General features: G+C 38.5%; 1 protein-coding gene across 9 annotated transcripts in view; it reads left to right on the forward strand.

Moving 5' to 3' along the window:
• Positions 1 to 19,993, forward strand: part of csmd3b (CUB and Sushi multiple domains 3b) — a 938,142-nt gene that overhangs the window by 411,393 nt on the left and 506,756 nt on the right. For all 9 annotated transcript variants that reach the window (XM_035430384.1, XM_035430386.1, XM_035430391.1 and 6 more), the window contains 4 exons: positions 10,085 to 10,273; positions 11,691 to 11,807; positions 13,140 to 13,355; positions 18,490 to 18,678. In XM_035430384.1, coding sequence (XP_035286275.1) covers positions 10,085 to 10,273; positions 11,691 to 11,807; positions 13,140 to 13,355; positions 18,490 to 18,678 — 711 coding nt within the window. The remainder of the gene's footprint in view (positions 1 to 10,084; positions 10,274 to 11,690; positions 11,808 to 13,139; positions 13,356 to 18,489; positions 18,679 to 19,993) is intronic.

Consider the following 19,993-nt stretch of genomic DNA (forward strand, 5'->3'; position numbering starts at 1 on the left):
CCAACAGGGATAGAAAAGTGAATTCAGGCCATAAACATGAGAGGAAAGCCGGAAATCTTGGATCCTCAATCAAGCCTCATCTATATTTGTTGTAAATAAGTCATTTCATCACCAGTAAGTACTTATATCCTTCATTAGCTGTAAGAGGCTGTCAGAAACAGTCATTTATATATTTGTTTAATTTGTTTTTTAGCTTGTGATATATCATTTCACATCCTAAATAAACAATGTTAGCTAGCTAGTTAACATTGCTATCATAACATAGCTGCTTTTAACTAAATAACATTATTATGATAGCTGCTTTTACCTAATGTTAAAGCAGTTAAAAGCAGCTTAGATAAAAGCAGGCCTTTTATAATAATAATGTTAGCTACTTAGCTAATATTGTTTCTAGGTTGTGATGTGATATGTAACGTTGCTAGCTATGTATATTACTATATGCTTCTGACACTCTTCTTATAGCTAATGAAAGTTATTAGGGCTTACTGGTGACAAAACTACAAATATAGACATGCCTTGTTTTATGATCCCATAATTTTCTACTTTCCCCTCACATTGAATGGCCTGAATCAATTTTTTGTCTCCTTATTGACTCATTCTTTTTGCACAGGAGCACAGAAAACTTCAGATCTGAAGTTAGCCTTAGCCTTGTTTCTTGTAGAGCTCACCTAACAACATTTCAGCATTTTTATAATCTTTATAATTCACAGACTGCTTAAAATAACTCTAAGGAGTTCAACAGATTGTTTTCCCCCAGGTTGGCTTGGCCTTCATTGTGTGTTGCATTATGGACTTTCTCTATATCTGTACCTCCCATCATTTTTTTGGTATACGATGAAGTTAGTTGCCTGTTTAATTATTTTATAATACAAGGCACCTTTTGTTAGTGTTTTAATAAACAAACATAATTTGGGGAGTGTGATTCTTAGTGCAAATTTGGCAAAGGAATTGACTATTTGTGGCTTAGTTTTGAATTCATGAAATCATGAATGAGCAAGTGTCAGAAAGGTGTGTGGTTAGCTAACGGTAAGTCATTATTTATTAAAACTGAACAACCTAGCTAAGTTCATGAGAATTCATCTTGAATATTTCTCCCCAAAATTCAACATGAAAAAACATGCAGCTAAATGAACTATTAATAAAATGTTATCTAAAGGTCTGAGCATGAAAACAGTAACATTATCCAATGTCTGACATTTCCCATAGGTGACCTAATTTCTGTGTTATCATGACATAACATAACATAACGTAAGACGAGAACAGGCCATTCAGCCCAACACTGCTCGTCTATTCCTACCACTAAACTGTACTTAATGCGTAGTTTACCTAAAAGCTAGATAGTATCTAAACACTGTATCAAGCCGGGCCTTGAATACCCCCAGTGCTTCTGCCTCCACTACATGTCCAGGCAAGCTATTCCACACATTGACCACTCTCTGTGTGAAAAAATATTTCCTAAGGTCTGTGTGAAATTTACCCTTTGCCAGTTTCAATTTATGCCCCCTAATTTTGCTAACCGAACTCAACTTGAATAATTTCCTGTAGTTCACTTTGTTAATCCCTGAATCAATCTGGTTGCCCATCTTTGGCGCCTTTTCCAGCACCTCTATATCCGCACACAATACTCTTAAGTGTGGTCTGACAAGGGTATTTTATAGGGTGAGTATGATCTCCTTAGATTTATACTCAATACTCCTGGCTATGCATCCCAGCATCCTGGTGGCTTTTTTTTTTTTACTGCTGCAGCACATTGATCAGACCCTGATAGGCTTTGATCAACTATTACTCCCAAGTACCACCCATAAAGTAATCCTGCCCTATGTTTTTATTCCCCACATGTAGAACTTTACATTTACTTATATTGAATTTCATTTGCCAGGTTTCTGCCCACTTCTGGATTCTGTTTAAATCTTCTTGGATTACTTTAGTAGATTCCAAAATGCTGGCTAATCCTCCCAGTTTTGTATTATCTGCAAATTTAACTAGTGTACTTTCAATGTCCGTGTCAAGGTCATTTATGTAAATGAGGAAGAGCAGTGGACCCAGAACCGATCCCTGTGGAACTCCACTGCCCACAATACCCAGCTCAGATAAGATCCCTCCTACTACTACCCTTTGTGTTCTATCCCGTAACCAGTTCCGAGCCCAGTCTGAGATACCTCCTGTAATTACTACTGTCCTCATTTTGATAATGAGTTTGTCATGTGGAACCTTATCAAATGCTTTTTGGAAATCTAAGTATATTTAAGCAATAGCTCACGACAGGTTGTGGTATATGGTTATTGGTATATGGTCACCAAGTATGGCAATATGAAAGTAATAGACACCAATTTAAATAGTTTTTATTAATTAATAATAATGTTCAAAATAAAATAGGCCCTCCTGGCTGCCTGCACATAGTGTGAGGCGGTTGCTATGCAACATACACACTAACTATCTATCCTAGTTTGTTAGGCTAATGTTTTTTTTTTTTCTCAGACGCAGAGTGATACTGAATTGTGCAAAGGAATTAGACGTCATAGCCATGGTATATGGTTAATATACCACGGCTATGAACCAATAATATTACTTGATTTGAGCTACCTGTTTTATAAAATATCATAAGCCCTGCTCCCATCCAGACACTTGGTAGCTTCCTCAAAGAATGTCAAAAGGTTTGTCAGGCATGCCCTTCCCTTGCAAAAACCATGCTGGGTATCCCTTAGGATATTATTATTTTCAAGAAATAATTCTAGTTTGTCTCTAATGATAGATTCAAGTATTTTACATGAGATGCAAGTTAAACTGACAGGCCTGTAGTTTCCTGGATCAGTGCGGTCCTCTTTCTTATATATTGGTATTACAATACCCTGTTTCCAGTCATTCGGTATTTCTCCAGTTTCTAAAGACTGTCTAAAAATACTTGCCAGTGGTTTAAAAATGATCTCACTTAACTCCTTTAGTACCCTTAGGTATATGCCATCAGGGCCTGCTGCTTTATTTGTCTTTAGTTTATGTAATTTATCTAATACTTCTATTTCCCCTATCTCAATATCTGCCAAGACATTTTGAGTATTGAATATGCCTTCCGGCCTATTAGTAACCTCTTCTCTGGTAAAACTCTCAACAAAGTAGCCATTTAGGGCATCGGCAATGTCCTTATTCTTACAAAGCAGTGCTCCATCATTATTTTTAATGCCCTTAACCTCCTCTTTAACTTTCCTTTTACTACTACAGTATTGACAGTAACGCTTAGGATTACTTTTAGCATCTTCTGCAATTTGCCTTTCATAGAGCCTTTTGGCTACCCTTAGTTCTTTTTTTAATCTTAGCCTGCATACTACAATATTCAGCCTTATTACTCTCGGTACTGTCGTTTTTATATATCTTAGTTTCAGTGTAATTACTTTTTTTATAAAGTAGTTTTTGTTTAGTTAACTAATCTTCTACTATTGGTAGCTGTGGTACGGTTTAACTACCTACTGTTTCCAGTAATTCCTAGCTTAGTTAAGAACATCAAGGGGCTTGACTTTACATTACATTTCAGTGTATTTCAACGGTATATTAAGATAGATTTTAAAATTGAACAGACACTCTTAAATTGGATTTTTGTTTAAACTTGCTTTTATAATTGTAAAGTTGGCCTATTTCTCATAAAAAATCTGTGTGCTTATGTTGTTATTTTCATACTTAAAAATCACCAGAATACAGGAAACAAAGTCCTTGAAACTCAAATATTTTGGGGGGGGAGGCCCTCCAGACCCCCCTTGCCTTTATTAGCAAAATCTCCCTATTTCTCAGGTCCCAGGATTGGCATGATGCTTTGCAAATACACTTATAAAAAGACTGGTTGTCAGACCTTTTTAGGTATGTGTGTGGTATTCAACATAATATTTTTTACATAATATGTACATTTTTTTAAATATAACATAATTTTTTATTAGGTCATGAAGTCCATGCTGGGTCCCTGTCCCAGATTCATCTACAAAATATTAAAATCTGTCCAAATGACACAATAAATTAACAAATCGACATGTGGAGAAATATCAGATGAAGAAAGAAACATCTATTGCGACTACATGTTCTTGTGGGAAAAAAATATAATTTGTATTTTGACTCTATTGGCTCATTGTCTTACATTGAAAGGGGGTGGCTAAAAGACCTTTAGGCCATATTAGAATGTTTGAAACAAAGGATTAGCTGATATTTCCGAGTGCATAGCATTCTGACATAACCGTCTTAATACTACTTAGACGCAGGTCGGCATACATGATAAGGTAAATGTAACAGAAGTTTGCCTAACCTCTGTACCTAGAAGTACATGTTTGTGGTATTTATGTTTGCCTGCGTGGTTTACCTGATATAATTAGGTACAGGCATACCTAACCATAGGTAGAAGTGGGAGAGAGAATGTATAGCTAGTGTGCTAGCTGGCTAGACTGCCTGATTACCTATATAGATTGTAAAGTTGTGTAGCAGGTAGAAATTTAGGTAACCTAGCTAGCTGACTAAGGTAAGCATAGTGCCGATTCTGCCTAATTAACTCTTTTCTTGCTCATACAATGCAAGATACACTACATGGCCAAAAGCATGTGGACAGCCCTTATAATTAGTGGGTTCAGTTACTTCAGCCACGCCCATTGCTAACAGGTGCATAAAATGAATCATACAGCCATGCAGTTTTTTTGTGCCAAAAATAACCCCCTGTAAAACCATTTGAAATTGCCTGTGAAGTTAATGGTAAAATTTAATTGTGTATGATATGGCATTTCAAGGTTTTAAAGTTTTGACTTCTTTATAGTTTATAGTATAGTTTATGTGCAACCTCAGACACACTAAATTAACTTGTTTTATTTGCAAAGAAGATTGAAATGAGTGTGGGTGACCTCACATGACATTCAGGCGCTATTAATGTACAGTGGAGAGCCGCCTTAACTGTAACCATTTTTGTATTTTGCTCATTTTCTAGCACTATCAAATTTGACTTAAGATGTAAATCAAGGACATATTTCCAACAGTGATGCGAGACCAGCCACATGGAAAAAAAGATGTGAAGTGAGTTGTGGTAATGTCCAAATTGATCAGGACAGCTGCTTTTGTTTGTTTTGTTTTTTTAACATCCAGGTAAGGTTTTATTAAACACAAAGCCTACAATACAGAACACTCTGTTGTGTGCCTATTATAAATGCCTATGACCAGGTGGCTGTTTCTTCTCCATTAATCACTGGGAGCATCTAGATCTAGATGAGGCTATGTCAACACAACAAGCAAATTAGCTGAACACATTTAACATTAAACACTGAACTAAACAAAGTTTGAGTAAAATCAATACATATTAAACACCATTTAAAATGCCTAAGGTCTCTAGTGTCCTTAATCAAGTCCTCTCTATGACCTCTCTGGGTACTAACTCTCTCGTTTTTTCTTTAGATGGCATTCTGTAAATATGTAACAGCAAAAAAGCGTTGTTATAACTAGTTGTTATAACAACTCAGAGGCGGCTTAACTGTAAGAGCTGTTACATTTATACAGACGGGGACAACATTTTTCTTTTGGTCACCTAGCATCCAATTCTATGTAGAATACACTTGGAAAAGCATACTAACTTCTTACGAAGAAATAACTTTCTTAAATGATGTATGATTTTTAAAAATTGTTAATAAAAAAATAAAGCCTTACACCCAAAAATTACTTGCGCTCAAAAACATTTTTTTGGAAATATTTCTCACGGAAATTGAGACTTGAATAAACTGAATAGACTAAGCTACATGACATTTGCTGAAATGTAATCTGTTTGTGTGCGGTGCCTGCTCATTATGACTGAAGAAATTACTTTAAAATACTGCACTTTTCTTTTAAAATTTCTTTTAACCATTCTTTCCATTTTGTGTGTTGTCTTGTTTTGCACATTTTTGCGCTTTTCTCAGTGTGCTGGTAATAAGGATACCGTTTTCCCTTGGCCTATATAACAGAAACGCTATAATTTAGAAATACAACTGTTGGAATTGATTCAGTTGTGTACTTTATTTCAAGAAAATTGTTTTTGCAACATATGGTTTTTTAATATTTATGAAATTAGGTTGCTGTGGGAGCAGAAATATATACAGTAGCCTAATGTTGGATGGTAACAGGAAGTAATGAAAACAAGGCCTTTTTATTGTTAAAGGATGCAGGTTCCTTTTGTTTCACAAATTGGAGGCATAAATCGGTCAGTCTGTCATCAGAGAAATTGATGAATATTAAAACAGTAGTGTTACATTAGGCCATCTATTACTTGAAGAGATGTACATAGGATATGTAGTATAGTGCTCATTATCTAGGCTAATTAAGAAAAATCAATAGCTTGTTAAAATTCTGGGATTGCAAAGTCAACAAGATGAAAATGGGAAATTCTTTTTATTTTTACAGTGTACAGACAAAGCCATAACAAAAAAGTGCAGTCAAAAAAGTGCATGATTATAAAGAGCATGGGTATAAAAAACAAACGTGACTTTAAATGTCCTCAGATGTAGAAAAACTGTCTGGGCTTAACCCACTCAATGAACATCCTGCTCTCGCATTCACTTTTCTGCTAAGATGTTCAGCAAGTAAATGCTACAGTATAACCAAATAACAATATATAAATCACTGACTTGCCTGAAAGGAGAGAATACTGGAGAGAACAGTCTTGGCGTTGTGGAATTGTGGAGGTTTCCAGATGTGGGGCGCACAGCGATGTGGTTGTCCACCCCCCCAACCCCCCGGTCGGTCTTCATCAAGGAGCTTGTCGTGGTTAGTCGGCGCAGTATCAGGCATGCGCTGGTTTCCACATGGGATGACTACAGGCGAGCTAAATCGCCAGAGTATGGTTGCTGCGTACAGTGACTTTATCTGTGCGTTTAGATAAATTGGTGACTGCCGCAATCTTAGGCGTTCTGCAGGCACTTTGATTTGGAGTTCTACAGAGTTGTGAGAACTCGAGTTAGGCCCATTGGAGTTCCACAATATGTGGGCACTCAAGGGACAATGGATGAAGGTGCAAGAAGAGGTAGTGCACAAAGAGAGGAGAGCGATTACCGTCCCTAACTTTTATACCTGGTGGGGGGGATCTTCACACCGGTGGAGTGTGACCAGGATCTAGAATGCGGCGCACACTGAAGGTGTCATCAGATGCGCGTCAGATGTGCTGCATGTTCTTAAAGAAAGTAATTTCCATTTGGACAGCACAGACTGACTGAGTGTACCTAAATTGGCAAAGATATGCATGTATAAATCTCGTTCAAGATTCTCCTGTGACTTAGCCACCAGAAACCATGTACACTGGTAGCAGGTTAGCTGGCTGTGGCATAGATACTATTCTAGCAGTGCAGGAGACCCTCTTTGCGGCATAACGTTGACCAATCGGAATTGAACAACCAGGATGATGACAAGAGGTTGGCTAAAATTTGAATTACATTTCATTTCACTAACAAAAAATACCTTATTTACCTATATTATTTTGAATAAGATAGAGAGAGCCTTTTTTGGTGCCATTTTGCTCCCTCAGGACCCTGGCAGCTTAGCTTTTAGGACACCTAAATAAACTAAAGTATGAATACATAATAACGAAATGACAAAATCTATAATAATGCCTTCAGTTATGTTAGATTTTAAAAAAATAATGACCACATTTATTTTGGTGCAGTTTGTCCTAAACAAAGTCATATCAGCATAATCATTTCTGACTTCTAAAGTAAAAAAATAAAATTGTTGAACTGTGAGTACACTTTTTTGAAACGATATAATAGCTTTATGTGCTCTAATTGCTTTATCTACTCTAGTTTTATATATTTCCTTGTTAAATGACCTGTTAAAGTGAGCCCAGTTGGCAATTTTTTTTGTGTGTGGAATGCCCATGATAAAATCTCCTTCTGCAACTAGAGTGATTACACAGGAAGAGAGAGGTGGCAAATTTTTAAGGAAAATTTGTATTATAGCAAACAGCCATTATTTTAACTATGTATATGTTGTTGTTTGATTAAATGGTAGCATTTATGATATTATGAAAAATAAACTGTCAAAATATGTTTTCTAAAAATTGCCAAAAAGCGTTTGACCTCCCTATTACAGTCACAAACTGTTAATATATGACAAGAAAGATCCCCTTGGTCTTCTCAACTCCACATGCAACTGGATCCTGGATTTCCTCACTGACAGATTTCAGTCTGTCAGGATGGGAAACCACACCTCCACTACATTCATCCTGAACACAGGAGCTCCGCAGGGCTGTGTCCTCAGCCCACTGTTATACTCCCTGTTTACTCATGACTGTGTCGCCAGGGATAACACAAATTCCATCATTAAATTTGCAGACGACACTACAGTGGTGGGTTTGATCCATAACAACAATGAGGCAGCATACAGGGAGGAGGTGGAGCTCCTAGCAGGCTGGTGTACCAAGAACAACCTCTGCCTCAACATCAAAAAAACAAAGGAGTTGATTATGGATTTTAGGAGACACAACACAAACCACACGCCTATCTACATTGATGGATCTGCTGTTGAGAGAGTCGAGAGTTTTAAATTCTTGGGAGTCCACATAACCAAAGACTTATCATGGTCCCTCCACATCTCCTCTCTTATCAAAAAGGCTCACCAATGCCTCCACTTTTTGAGGAGGCTGAGGAAGATCAAGCTGCACCCTCAGATCCTCACTAACTTTTACAGATGCACAGTGGAGAGCATACTGACCAGCTGCATCACAGTCTGGCATGGCAGCTCCACTGTGGCTGGCCACAAGGCTCTCCAGTGACTGATGAAAACAGCCCAGCGTATCACTGGAACTGCACTACCACCCATACAGGACATCTTTGACAAGAGATGCCTGAGGAGAGCCAGTTGCATCACCAGGGACCCATCACACCCCAGCCACCACCTGTTTGACCCCCTGCTATCTGGTAGGAGATACTGGATCATACAGTCACGGACCAGCAGACTGAAGAACAGTTTCTTTCCAGGAGTTGTAAAGCTAGTGACCCCCACCCCCACACACTGATTACTAAGCCTGACTATGGACACGGGTTGTGCAATACCGGGAATTTTCAATGGCACTGTGCAAGACTTTTTACCAATGATGACTTGCGCTTGCACTTTTTATACATAACTTTTAATTAATAAAAAAAAAACTATTTTCTTATTTTTATTTACTTATTTTGTTTTGTTTTTGTGTTTGTATGTCTAAAACTGTCTTGAAAGTGTGTTTTTTTAACTGTGTCAGTGTCTGCACTACGCTTTTATGTTGCACCAGAGAGACTGGCGAACAAGACTTTTTGTTATACTGGAATGGTATAATGACAATAAATTGAATTGAATTTAATTGAAGAAAGTTACCCGATCCATAAAAAATATTTGAATGCCATCTACACTGATACCAGCCCAATATTTATTTTTCCAAAATACAAATGTTATCTCCAAGTCACAGAGCTAAGCATTCATCTAAAGGTAGCAAATCACCCTGAAATGCAATGCGGCGTGACTGCAAGTAAAATGCAGAGTGATGGAGAGGAAAATACGTCAAATGAAATCCTAAACTACTGTATAGGGTTGTCACTTAATTCAAGATAGCATCATTGGATGTTAGAAGTCACATAGAAATTTAAATTCAGTTTTTTTTAATTGAGGTGAAATGTGCAGTTTATGCAATGTGTTTTTTGTGGACATTTTAGCTTGTTTTCAGACAAAAGCAAAAAGAGGTTGCAGTCTGTCAAAACTTGTGCCACAAGAAAGAAGCTGTATGTTATGACATAACCAAAGCACATCATTGGCTAATCTAAGGTGTTTCCTTTTCGAGAAAGAAACCCTGGATGTTTTCTTAGAGACAGTAGCAGGGAAGTGAAAAATTGGTATGTTGCCACTGGACAACACCGTGTGGTAGAGGGTTAAATTGGGTCTCCAAATATACGTACTATAATGTACCTGGGTGGCTGCAAATATAAAGGTAAAGCATAAGTGTAAGAAACACTATCTTTTTGTGTGTGTGTGTGTGTGTGTGTGTGAATGTGTATGGATTTGCCATTTCTCATAAATGAGATGTTAGTAGCCCATTAAATTAGGTTCATTGCAGCACTGTGGTTCTGACCTCATCCAGGTGTAACAGTGGACACCTATTCTTGCCTGGACCCTGGGATCCCTGTCAATGGGCTGCGCTATGGTCAGGACTTTTCCATTGGGTCAACTGTGTCATTTGGCTGTGACCCAGGGTACAGGTTGAACCATGAGGAGCCCCTTGTCTGTGAGAAGAATCATTGGTGGAGCCATCCACTGCCTACATGTGATGGTAAGATCTCTCTCTGAACTCATTCACCCACTTTGCTTGTTTTACAAATCACCAAAAAATCACATTTTCTATGTATATGCATGTGTGTGTGTGTGTGTGTGTATGTATGTATACACTACATGACCAAAAGTATGTGGACACCTGACAAACAACATCTCATCCAACATTAAGGGCATTCATATGGGGTTGGTCCACCCTTTGCTGCTTTAACAACCTCCAGTCTTCTTTTTACAAGATGAGTATTGCTGCAGGGATTTGCTTCCATTCAGCTAGAAGAGCATTAGTGAGGTCAGGCCCTGATTGGGCAATTAGGCCTGGCAGTTGGCTTTCCAATTGATCCAAAAGGTGTCGGATGGGATTGAGGTCAGGAGCTGACCAGTTATGTTTTTCCACAGCAATCTTGACAAAACCATTTCTATATGGATCTCACTGTGTGCCTGGGGGGCATTGTCATGCTGAAACAGGAAAGGGCCTTCCCCAAATTGTTGCCACAAAGTTGGAAGCACAGAATTGTCTAGAATGTCACTGCATTACGATTTTCCTGCACTGGAACTAAGGGGCTTAGCCGAAACCATGGGGTGTCAAGATTCAGCACCTACAATCTGCTGGTCTAAAAGATGTGTATCTGTGAAAAGCCCTTTTAATATGTTGTTAACAAGAAGTAAAGACTCCAGTGGACCAAGCACCATCAACACTGGATCAAAAAATTGGGAAATGGCAGATGCATATCCTTTTAGACCATCAGATCATAGCTGCCATTTCACTAGTCAGGGGAACTGGTTTCTAGCTGCAGTGAGTTCTTTCTGTAGTTGTGGTGCAATTTTACAGTGGTTTCTTTTGCTAGAAACCACAAGATAGTTCACAAGAAGCAGACAGTGAGAATAATGCTAAGTTATATTTTGTGAGTGTTTTTTCATTAAAACTAGTCATTAGTTGTGCAGTTGGCATTTTGTCAATCAGCAATCACAATCAGAATGCATTTTTGAAGACAATCTAATGTTACTTAGCTAGATGCCATGTTATCAACTTCTCTGAAATTGTAAGCATTTTTTAGAAGAGATTAAAATGATAAAAGTAACATAGTAAAAACAATATAACACAGCTTCAGTCTCTTGGAACAAGTCTTCAGAGATCAATTCATCCAAAAACAAATTTGACAGTAAAATTTAACGCAAGTCCAAGATGAGTCCAAGACCAGCAAAAAACTGACCTAGAGTATTGTATCTGATAAACACACACACTCAAAACCACATGCACATGCACACTTAGAAGGATGTTCTAACCTTTTGGTGCACAAACAAATATCAATGTGAACCAACAATGTTTATTAAAATAAATAAGGTTTTTTCTCTGTTGTAGCCATGTTGCTATAGTTTCGCCAGTGCTATATACTCATGGTTTTGTTTAACATCTCTAGCTCTCTGTGGCGGTGATGTCCGAGGTCCTAGAGGAACAATTCTGTCCCCTGGATACCCTGAGATGTATCCCAACTCACTGAACTGCACCTGGACAGTGGAAGTCAGCCATGGAAAAGGTGGATATACATTCTTCTCCCCAAAGTCTCGCTTTCACTGTCCTCATGCCATGATTCAACATTATTCTTCATGAAGAATAATATTTAGCATAATTATGATTTCATGAAGGGGTAGCACTGGTGCCTCACAGCAAGATTTGAATCTTGGCTTGGGGCCTTTCTGTTTGGAGTTTGCATGTTCTCCCCGTGTCTGTGTGGGTTTCCTCCCACAGTCCAAAGACATACAGGTAGGCTAATTGGAGACTCTAAATTGCCCATAGGTATGAGTGTGTGAGTGAATGGTGTGTATGCCCTGCGATTGATTGGCGGCCTGTCCAGAGTGTAATCCTGCCTCTTACCCAATGCATACTGGTATAGGCTCCAGCACCTCCGCGATCCTGCTCAGGATAAGTGGGTATGGATAATGGATGGATGGATGATTTCATAAAGGAGCCCATTCTGGTATTAAGATTATTTGGCCCTTTTCATATAAAGCAATACTTTTTAGGCTGCATTGTTTGTGCTCTGTAAGTAGTTTTCTTTTTTCTTTTTTCTTTTTTTCTTTTTTTTTTTTAGCCAGTGTTTGCTTTTTTTTTTAGGGCCTGAAATCAATTAATACAAAGATTTTTTTTTTTTTACAAGTCTTTTACAAATGTAAATTATTAATAATTTTACAATACTTGAGCTGAATACTTCATTTTGGAATAATATTATGGAAGAGTAAAACTATTAAAAGGTATAATTTGGTACATATCGAAATTGGCACAAATTTAATACAGGTAAGCCTGTGCCCTACTCTCAACCCAACCCAAAACCTAGCTTATACTAGCTGACCCTGATTGCAGACAAGATCATTCACCTGAAAATTTATGTCAAATGTACATTTAAACAGCTGTTTTTTTCATATAATAATTACTTATATATATATTTTTTTTAATGCATTTAGTGTGTTTATATATTACTGTCAGAAATCCTGAAAACTACATTGAGAGCTACCATACTTGTCCCTAACACATCTTTGTAAAATTTCGTAATTTAGACTTTGAGTTTTGAATAATGAAAGTTCAAAAAAATATTAAATTTCCCTTGGCTGCTAAGATTTTCATAATTGAATAGTATTATATTTTGACTAGTTGTTCTAAAATTCAGTTCCTTCCTTTCTCCACTTTCATAGTCATGTTTTAAGTGAATTCACCCCCCTGGTCTAAGTAATGAGATTAACTTCATTTTTCGCCATTCCGCTTCATTGATTAAATTCCACTTCAAGTTAATTTAATAGTTGCGTCAAAATGTGAAGGGTGCTTGGATTTCATTTTTGCCTTATGTGGACTTTGATCTGATTTCCCCTAACAGGGGTCCAATTTACCTTTCACACCTTCCATTTGGAGGATCACCATGACTACTTACTGATCACAGAGAACGGGAGCTTCATTCAACCCCTGGCTCGACTCACTGGCTCAGAGCTCCCCTTCCCAATCAATGCTGGCCTTTATGGAAACTTCAAAGCTCAGTTGCGCTTCATCTCAGATTTCTCAATATCCTATGAAGGATTCAACATCACATTCTCAGGTATGTAAACTATGTGATTGTCATGCATCTGATATTTAACCTAGAATGCCTTTAAAGATAATTAATGAAAATGATCAATCACATGTCCACATTTTATCCATGGCTGCAATGCAGGATGCAGCTGCAAAAGCAAGCTTGATTGTTGATGAAGGAGTGGGAGGAACCTGAGATAACTCAGGAGGCCTCCTGGGGAAAACTCCAAGTAGTTCTCAGGGGACTTTAATGCAAGCTCGAGAGAAGACGACAACTGCACATAGGTCTAGTCAGGATGTTAATAGTCTCACCGATGAAGTTACAGGGACTTTTCATACAAAGTCTTAATGGGGGGGGGCATTGCCATGGAACTGCAAAAACTGCAATAACAATCAAATCTGTACAATGAAATGAGATAGCAATCAGGTTTAATTTGTTATTAAAGTGAGTGATCAAAGGTTAACAAAGTGAATGTGTAATAGCATGCATATGTGTGTGTGTGTGTGTGTGCGCACATGCATGTGTATGTGTGTGTGTATGTGTTGGAGAAAGATGGATTGATGACTTATTGTCTCTCCTTTGTCTACACCTGTGTTTGATGGAATATGTATGGAATATGTACTGACACTATCTCACACCACCATCTCACACCACAGTCCAACACCTTTCCTGTCAGACAACAAGCTTTGTTGGGTTAAACACCACAGATGTTTATAAGTTCAAGAAAACAACATGCTTATATCACCCCAAATGAATTGTGTGAGCAATGCTGCAGGAATAATGTATGGCATTTGCATACATACATACTATGCAAAGCCTAATAACAAACACCTGTAAGTAATGTTGATAGATATCAGAAAACACAATGATTAATCAGAGTGAGTGTGCAGGGGGAGATACAAGTTGGAGGTTCTAGCATAGGGAAAATCATGTCTGTAGCAGTCGGTCTGCCGGAGAGACTGTTTGGTCTCGGCTGAGCTGGCTGGTGGAGAAAGCACGCGCACCTGGGTTGAGTTAGATAATCAGCCCAGGTGCGTGTGCTTTCTCCACCAGCCAGCACAGCCGAGACCAATCCGCAGATGTTATTAATTGTATGAATTTCTTAACAAAAAGAATTTCTTAACAAAAAAACCAAAAAAAACACCATATATACCTATTGTTGAAGATAAAGATAAATGACAGATTCAGGAGCTCCTTTCTATAATTTCATAAAATGACCAGTCGAGAAGAGTCTTCAAAAATATAGTCCAGTAAACAAGTTTATATAGTTTTCAGAGACTGATTGAACTGTTGTTCCAGCCTCTGAAATTCATTCAATCACCATATGCAAAAATTCCATTCATGGCCAATCACGGGCTAGGATCAGGGAGTCCATACCAGGATTAACCATGTGGGTCTTCTCCAACTTGACATGTCCTCTGATCCCAAAATGTACTTTATTTATACAGCAAATTGAATCTGTCTCTTGATTAAATTTCAACAGATGCATTGTATGAGGTGAAACAGTGGACAACTGGATATATTGGCTATTAAAAGTAAACATTCAGCAAATACATTTATCAATTTACTATAAGGGCTATATGACATTTTTAGGGGTCCAAGCAGCGAAGCTGGTGGAACCCTATTGTATCTGTTAGGATTATTAGGGGTCCAAGCAGCAAAGCTGGTGGAACCCTATTGTATTTGTTAGGATTATTAGGGGTCCAAGCAGCGAAGCTGGTGGAACCCTATTGTATCTGTTCGGATTATTATTATTATTATTATTATTATTATTATTTTTCTCTGCTAAAAGTGTCTGAGGCTCAGCAACCATAAGTCCTAGAGCAACCAAATTTGGCAGGTGGGTTCCTATGGCCCCCCACTACTCAGGCACTCACTTATTTTGGCCAGATGGTGGCGCTATAACAAAGGGTCATACTTTTAAAGGCCATAACTGCCACACCATAAGTCCGATCAACACAAAACTTCACCGACCGATGCATCTGAATGTGATCTACAACTTTGCTATTTGCTCCAAATCTAAGGTGTTACGGCATCTAGTAAACTTATTTACGGCAAGCGACATCCATGGCGACGCAAGTAATCCGACACTGTAGGGTCTAGTTTTTATCAGTGAGGGGAGGGTCTGAACGTCGGGGCAGCAATGGAAGACAGTGCCAGCCAGAGTGCATGCTAGGCTACCAAAAGTTTGTTAGTAAAGGCTTATTGAGAGGATGAATAATTACTTTTCTTGAGCATGGATCCATTTGAGGACACTATCAGGTGAGTTCGTTTAGTCTTTCAATCTGTTATTATGCTGAGAAATAGCTAAACCATTTTATTGATAGTATTTGAGTTTCTGTGCAAACGCGCGAAAACACGCTGGCATAATAAAACAATGATGGTAATACATATATAGTCCGCTTCGTTCCGTTGCTACCATAACATAACAGACTGTCTTGTGTCTACAGCTGCAGTTTCTCCCTGTAATTACTAATATTGAATATATACAATAGACGCAATTTATGCTGTACTCTGCCAACATCTAAATAAATAATACGGTAGGCTACTCTGAGTGTAGGAAGCAGTTAGCATGGATGGCGAGTTGATATTTCGTTTTTTGCTACTAAAAGTTTGTTCGTAAAAGCTTTGAGAGGATGAATCATTACTTTTCTTTGGCATGGATGCATTTGAAGACAATATTGGGTGAGTTCGTTTAGTCTTTAAATCCGTCATTATGCTGAGAGAAATCGTATTCTCAATTTAATCTCTAAATTGACTGTAAGCTTAGGGTTGTAACTAGTTAGCTGTTTCGTAGGTGACTTAGTTAATGCACTCGTCTTAACTATTGCTTGTATTTTTGCATAGCCTGCGTTGTTGCTGTTCTTGTTTGTGTTAGTGTTAATCAGTTTAACCTACAGGGTCCAAGTTGAACTATGCGGTTGTTCGCTGCACTTGGAACGGTACTTCTCTCTAGGGTTTTCAACACACTTGTTCCTGATTATGATTATACACTTTGTTGCACGTCGCTCTGGATAAGAGCGTCTGCCAAATGCTTGTAATGTAATGTAATATTCCGTAGCCCTAAAATATGCCAATACAGCAGTGAAAACGCTGCTCACTGAATAACGAAATAAATGAGACAAATTCTTTTTTTAATTATACCATGTCATTCCACAGTCAATATCTGGGACTAAACATTAAATATACAATATAAATATACAATCTTACCATTTGTTTTACGCATAGATGTCCCTTTTGCAAATGAGTGGTCATATATTGTCTTGGACAATCTGTTTGTGAAATATACGCGCATTTGTGACGCCTGGGTCGGCTAGCTTCAAAAATAGCTGTGCGTAATACGACACCTGTGGCTTACGGCGTTGTCGCCCTTTTTAGTGCAATTTGGCTTGATTGACAATTCATTTATTCAGTTGGTGAGAGTATAAGCTTTCTAACGATGTATAACATGTCTGATTTTGCTTTTGGAATAGCGTTTTATAGGTCAGCGTAACTGAAAATTTTCTCATCTGCCAACGTCTAAATAAATAAAACGGTAGGCTGCTCTGCGCGCAGCACGCAGGTCGCGAGTTGATATTTCGTCTTTTGTTTCGTTTTTTCTCAATGTTGTATTTATTATTTGAAATGTGTATTTATGTGTTATTATTCTATCTGTCTCTGAGGCGCTCTGAAATGTGCATTCTCTGCTAAGCTGAGCAATGGATTGGAATAGGTATGTGTCTGACGTAATGTTGCACGGTATACCGAAACTTCAGCACTTTTTCGGTACTTAAAAAAAAAACGAAACAGTTCGGTATTAGAATTTTCCGACGTTCGGTAGTTTTGCGTCAAATGTCAAAGCCAGGGAAATGTGTCTTCCGCATTACCGATTGAGAGGATGAAAAGTGTAATTTGTCAGAATCTTCGCTAGATGGCAGTAGCAACTAAGGTTGGCAAGTGAGGTGACGTGCGCTTGTGCATTCTTCGTTGTTGATACAGCGCAAGCTTAGACTCAGTTCACTTCAGTAGCAATAGGTGTTCTAATTTGGAAATATATTATTATAGGAAGATGCTGTATTGTTATTAAAATATGCTGTTCTTAGATCTATTTAAAAGTGAAAATATTATTTAGTTTACAATTGTTTAATTTTTGAAATATATTTAAGATATTTTTCTATTGTTTAGTGTTGTAACACTATAGGCCTATGCTTATTAATATGTTGAACAGGCTTCAACTTAAAGGTTGTTAATAAACCAGGTTTTTAATAAACTGTGAATTCGAAAATGAGGTCAACCCTTTTGGACATTTGGTTTCTGATCTATGAAGGTATTTTCAGTATTGTTAGGTACCGAGTATTGAATCAATATTATTTCAGTATCGAGTAGCATGATACTAAACCTGGTATTGGTAAGAAAGTCAAAATTTTGGTATCGTGACAACACTAGTGTGACGCCTTTTTTAGTTACAGCATGGAAGCGCTGCAGCTGTACATACACGCAGGGCCATATATGTGTTACGACATCCCATCTTAGTGTTACGACATCCCATCTAAGTGTTACGACACAGTAAAGGCCTTTACGGGAAGCGGCCAGGACACATCCATGGCGACGCAAATAAGTCATCCGCCAGCGTCTCTTAGCACAAAATTGGCCATAAGTCATCAATATTTTATACAATCATCATGATATTCAGTAGAAATGTTGGGTGAAGGTATATGATCATGAGAACAAAGCCATTTTAAAATCGCTCAATAGGGGGCGCGATGGTGCCAATGCTTTTACCCCTCCCAACGCCGCTTGCGGCTTTAATATATAATTGCTTTTGTAACGCTTGGTGAGTCAACTTTCTCGATCATAATCCAGCATTATCGAGAACCCCAGATCTTTTCATGGACTATCATAAAATAAATTTACCTGGGGTCAATGTTGATTTCTTTTCTTTTTTGTACTTCAAGTACTGCGCTTACAGCATTTCCCCCTTTTAAATAGTTTCATCAGAACTCTAGTTCAAGTCATTTATAATTGCATCCTTGTTAAATAAGAAATTCATATGAATGCAGGGAGGCTCTGCCTATTATTATCTGCCTGTGCTATGTATTGCATACCACCTCAATTTCCTCATACACTATCTGCAATTATATGCTAATTTACTTTGCTTTGAATATATTTATTTTTGCACCAGAATACAGACTGGAACCATGCGAGGACCCAGGAGTGCCACAGTTTGGGCAGCGCAATGGTTATAGCTTTGGTATTGGAGACAAGCTCATATTCTCCTGCGATATGGGCTATCGCCTTGAGGGGTCACCAGAGATCATCTGCCTGGGAGGTGGTCGTCGTATGTGGAGCGCACCTCTGCCAAGGTGTGTGGGTATGTGATCGACAGCTTTAATTTGCTTGTATATTTTTTGAAGTGTATATCTCTATAGTGCCATACATGGGCAGTTAACTCATGCAGTTAAGTGGGGGACAAAAAAATAAAATGATTGTAAAAGCATGCATGAACTTATTTTGACAGAAAACTGTATGTTCACACAAAGACAAATTCCATACCATTTCATGTATGTTCCCAGCTGCTGCTTTTCACACCGCAGACATAGGCTTGTATAGAATGCAGTCGGAGGAAGACCTTTCATATGCGGATTTAACATGCAGTCCACAGGTTCCCTATTGACCAGTGGGGTATGCTAGATAGCGATAAGACGTGGACTCCTAACACACTGAACCCTCCCATACCCTGGATGATGCAGCCATCAATTGCGCATAGTCCACTGGGTCTACGGGCTACAGTCAGTACTGGCACAGTCTGGATACGATCTGAGACCACAGCATGGGGCCTTAACTGAATGAGCCATCCAGCAGCCCTCACACATCTCCCCACACATTTGATCTGCAACCTACTGCCCCCTGTCAACACACAGCAATGTAGCACCCATTATCAAGTCCATTCCAACACAGATTCATGTGATAGCCTCTTGCCTCATTTTCTGTCTTTCTTGTACAATATATTCTTGTTCTTTTGTTCTGGTATGCCACCTTGGTGGGTCATGTCCTATACCTACGCAGAACTGAGAGTTTGATGCTTTTCAGGGTATTTCACAGATAATATCTACAAAACATAAACTCTAACATTAATATAAAATAATAATATTAAGCCACACAAGCTCACAGAATAGGGCCGGCAAGTGCTGGAGTGTGTAGCATGTAAAAATCATCTCAATCACCTCAGTTGCAACTCTCACTACCAAGTTCCAAACGTAAAAACATCAGAACAAGAACTGTTCGTCAAAGGGCTTCATGAAGTGGGTTTCCATGGCCGAGCAGCCATACACAAGCCTACGATCACCATGCACAATGCCAAGCATCGGCTGGAGTGGTGTAAAGCACAGCGTCATTGGACTCTGGAGCAGTGGAAACGTGTTCTTTGGAGTGATGAATCACGCTTCTCTATCTGGTGGTCTGACGGATTAATCTGGGTTCGGCGGAATGCATAGTGCCAACTGTACTGGACCAAATTGTCCCAACAGTAAAGTTTTGTGGAGGAGGAATAATAGGCCGGGGCTGTTTTTCATAGTTTGGGCTAGGCCCCTTAGTTTCAGTGAAATCTTAATGCTACAGCATACAATGGCGTTCTAGAGAATTCTGCACTTCCAACTTTGTGGCAACAGTTTCGGGAAGGTCTCGTC

Source organism: Anguilla anguilla, chromosome 8, assembly GCF_013347855.1.
Source record: "Anguilla anguilla isolate fAngAng1 chromosome 8, fAngAng1.pri, whole genome shotgun sequence".
NCBI lineage: Eukaryota > Metazoa > Chordata > Actinopteri > Anguilliformes > Anguillidae > Anguilla > Anguilla anguilla.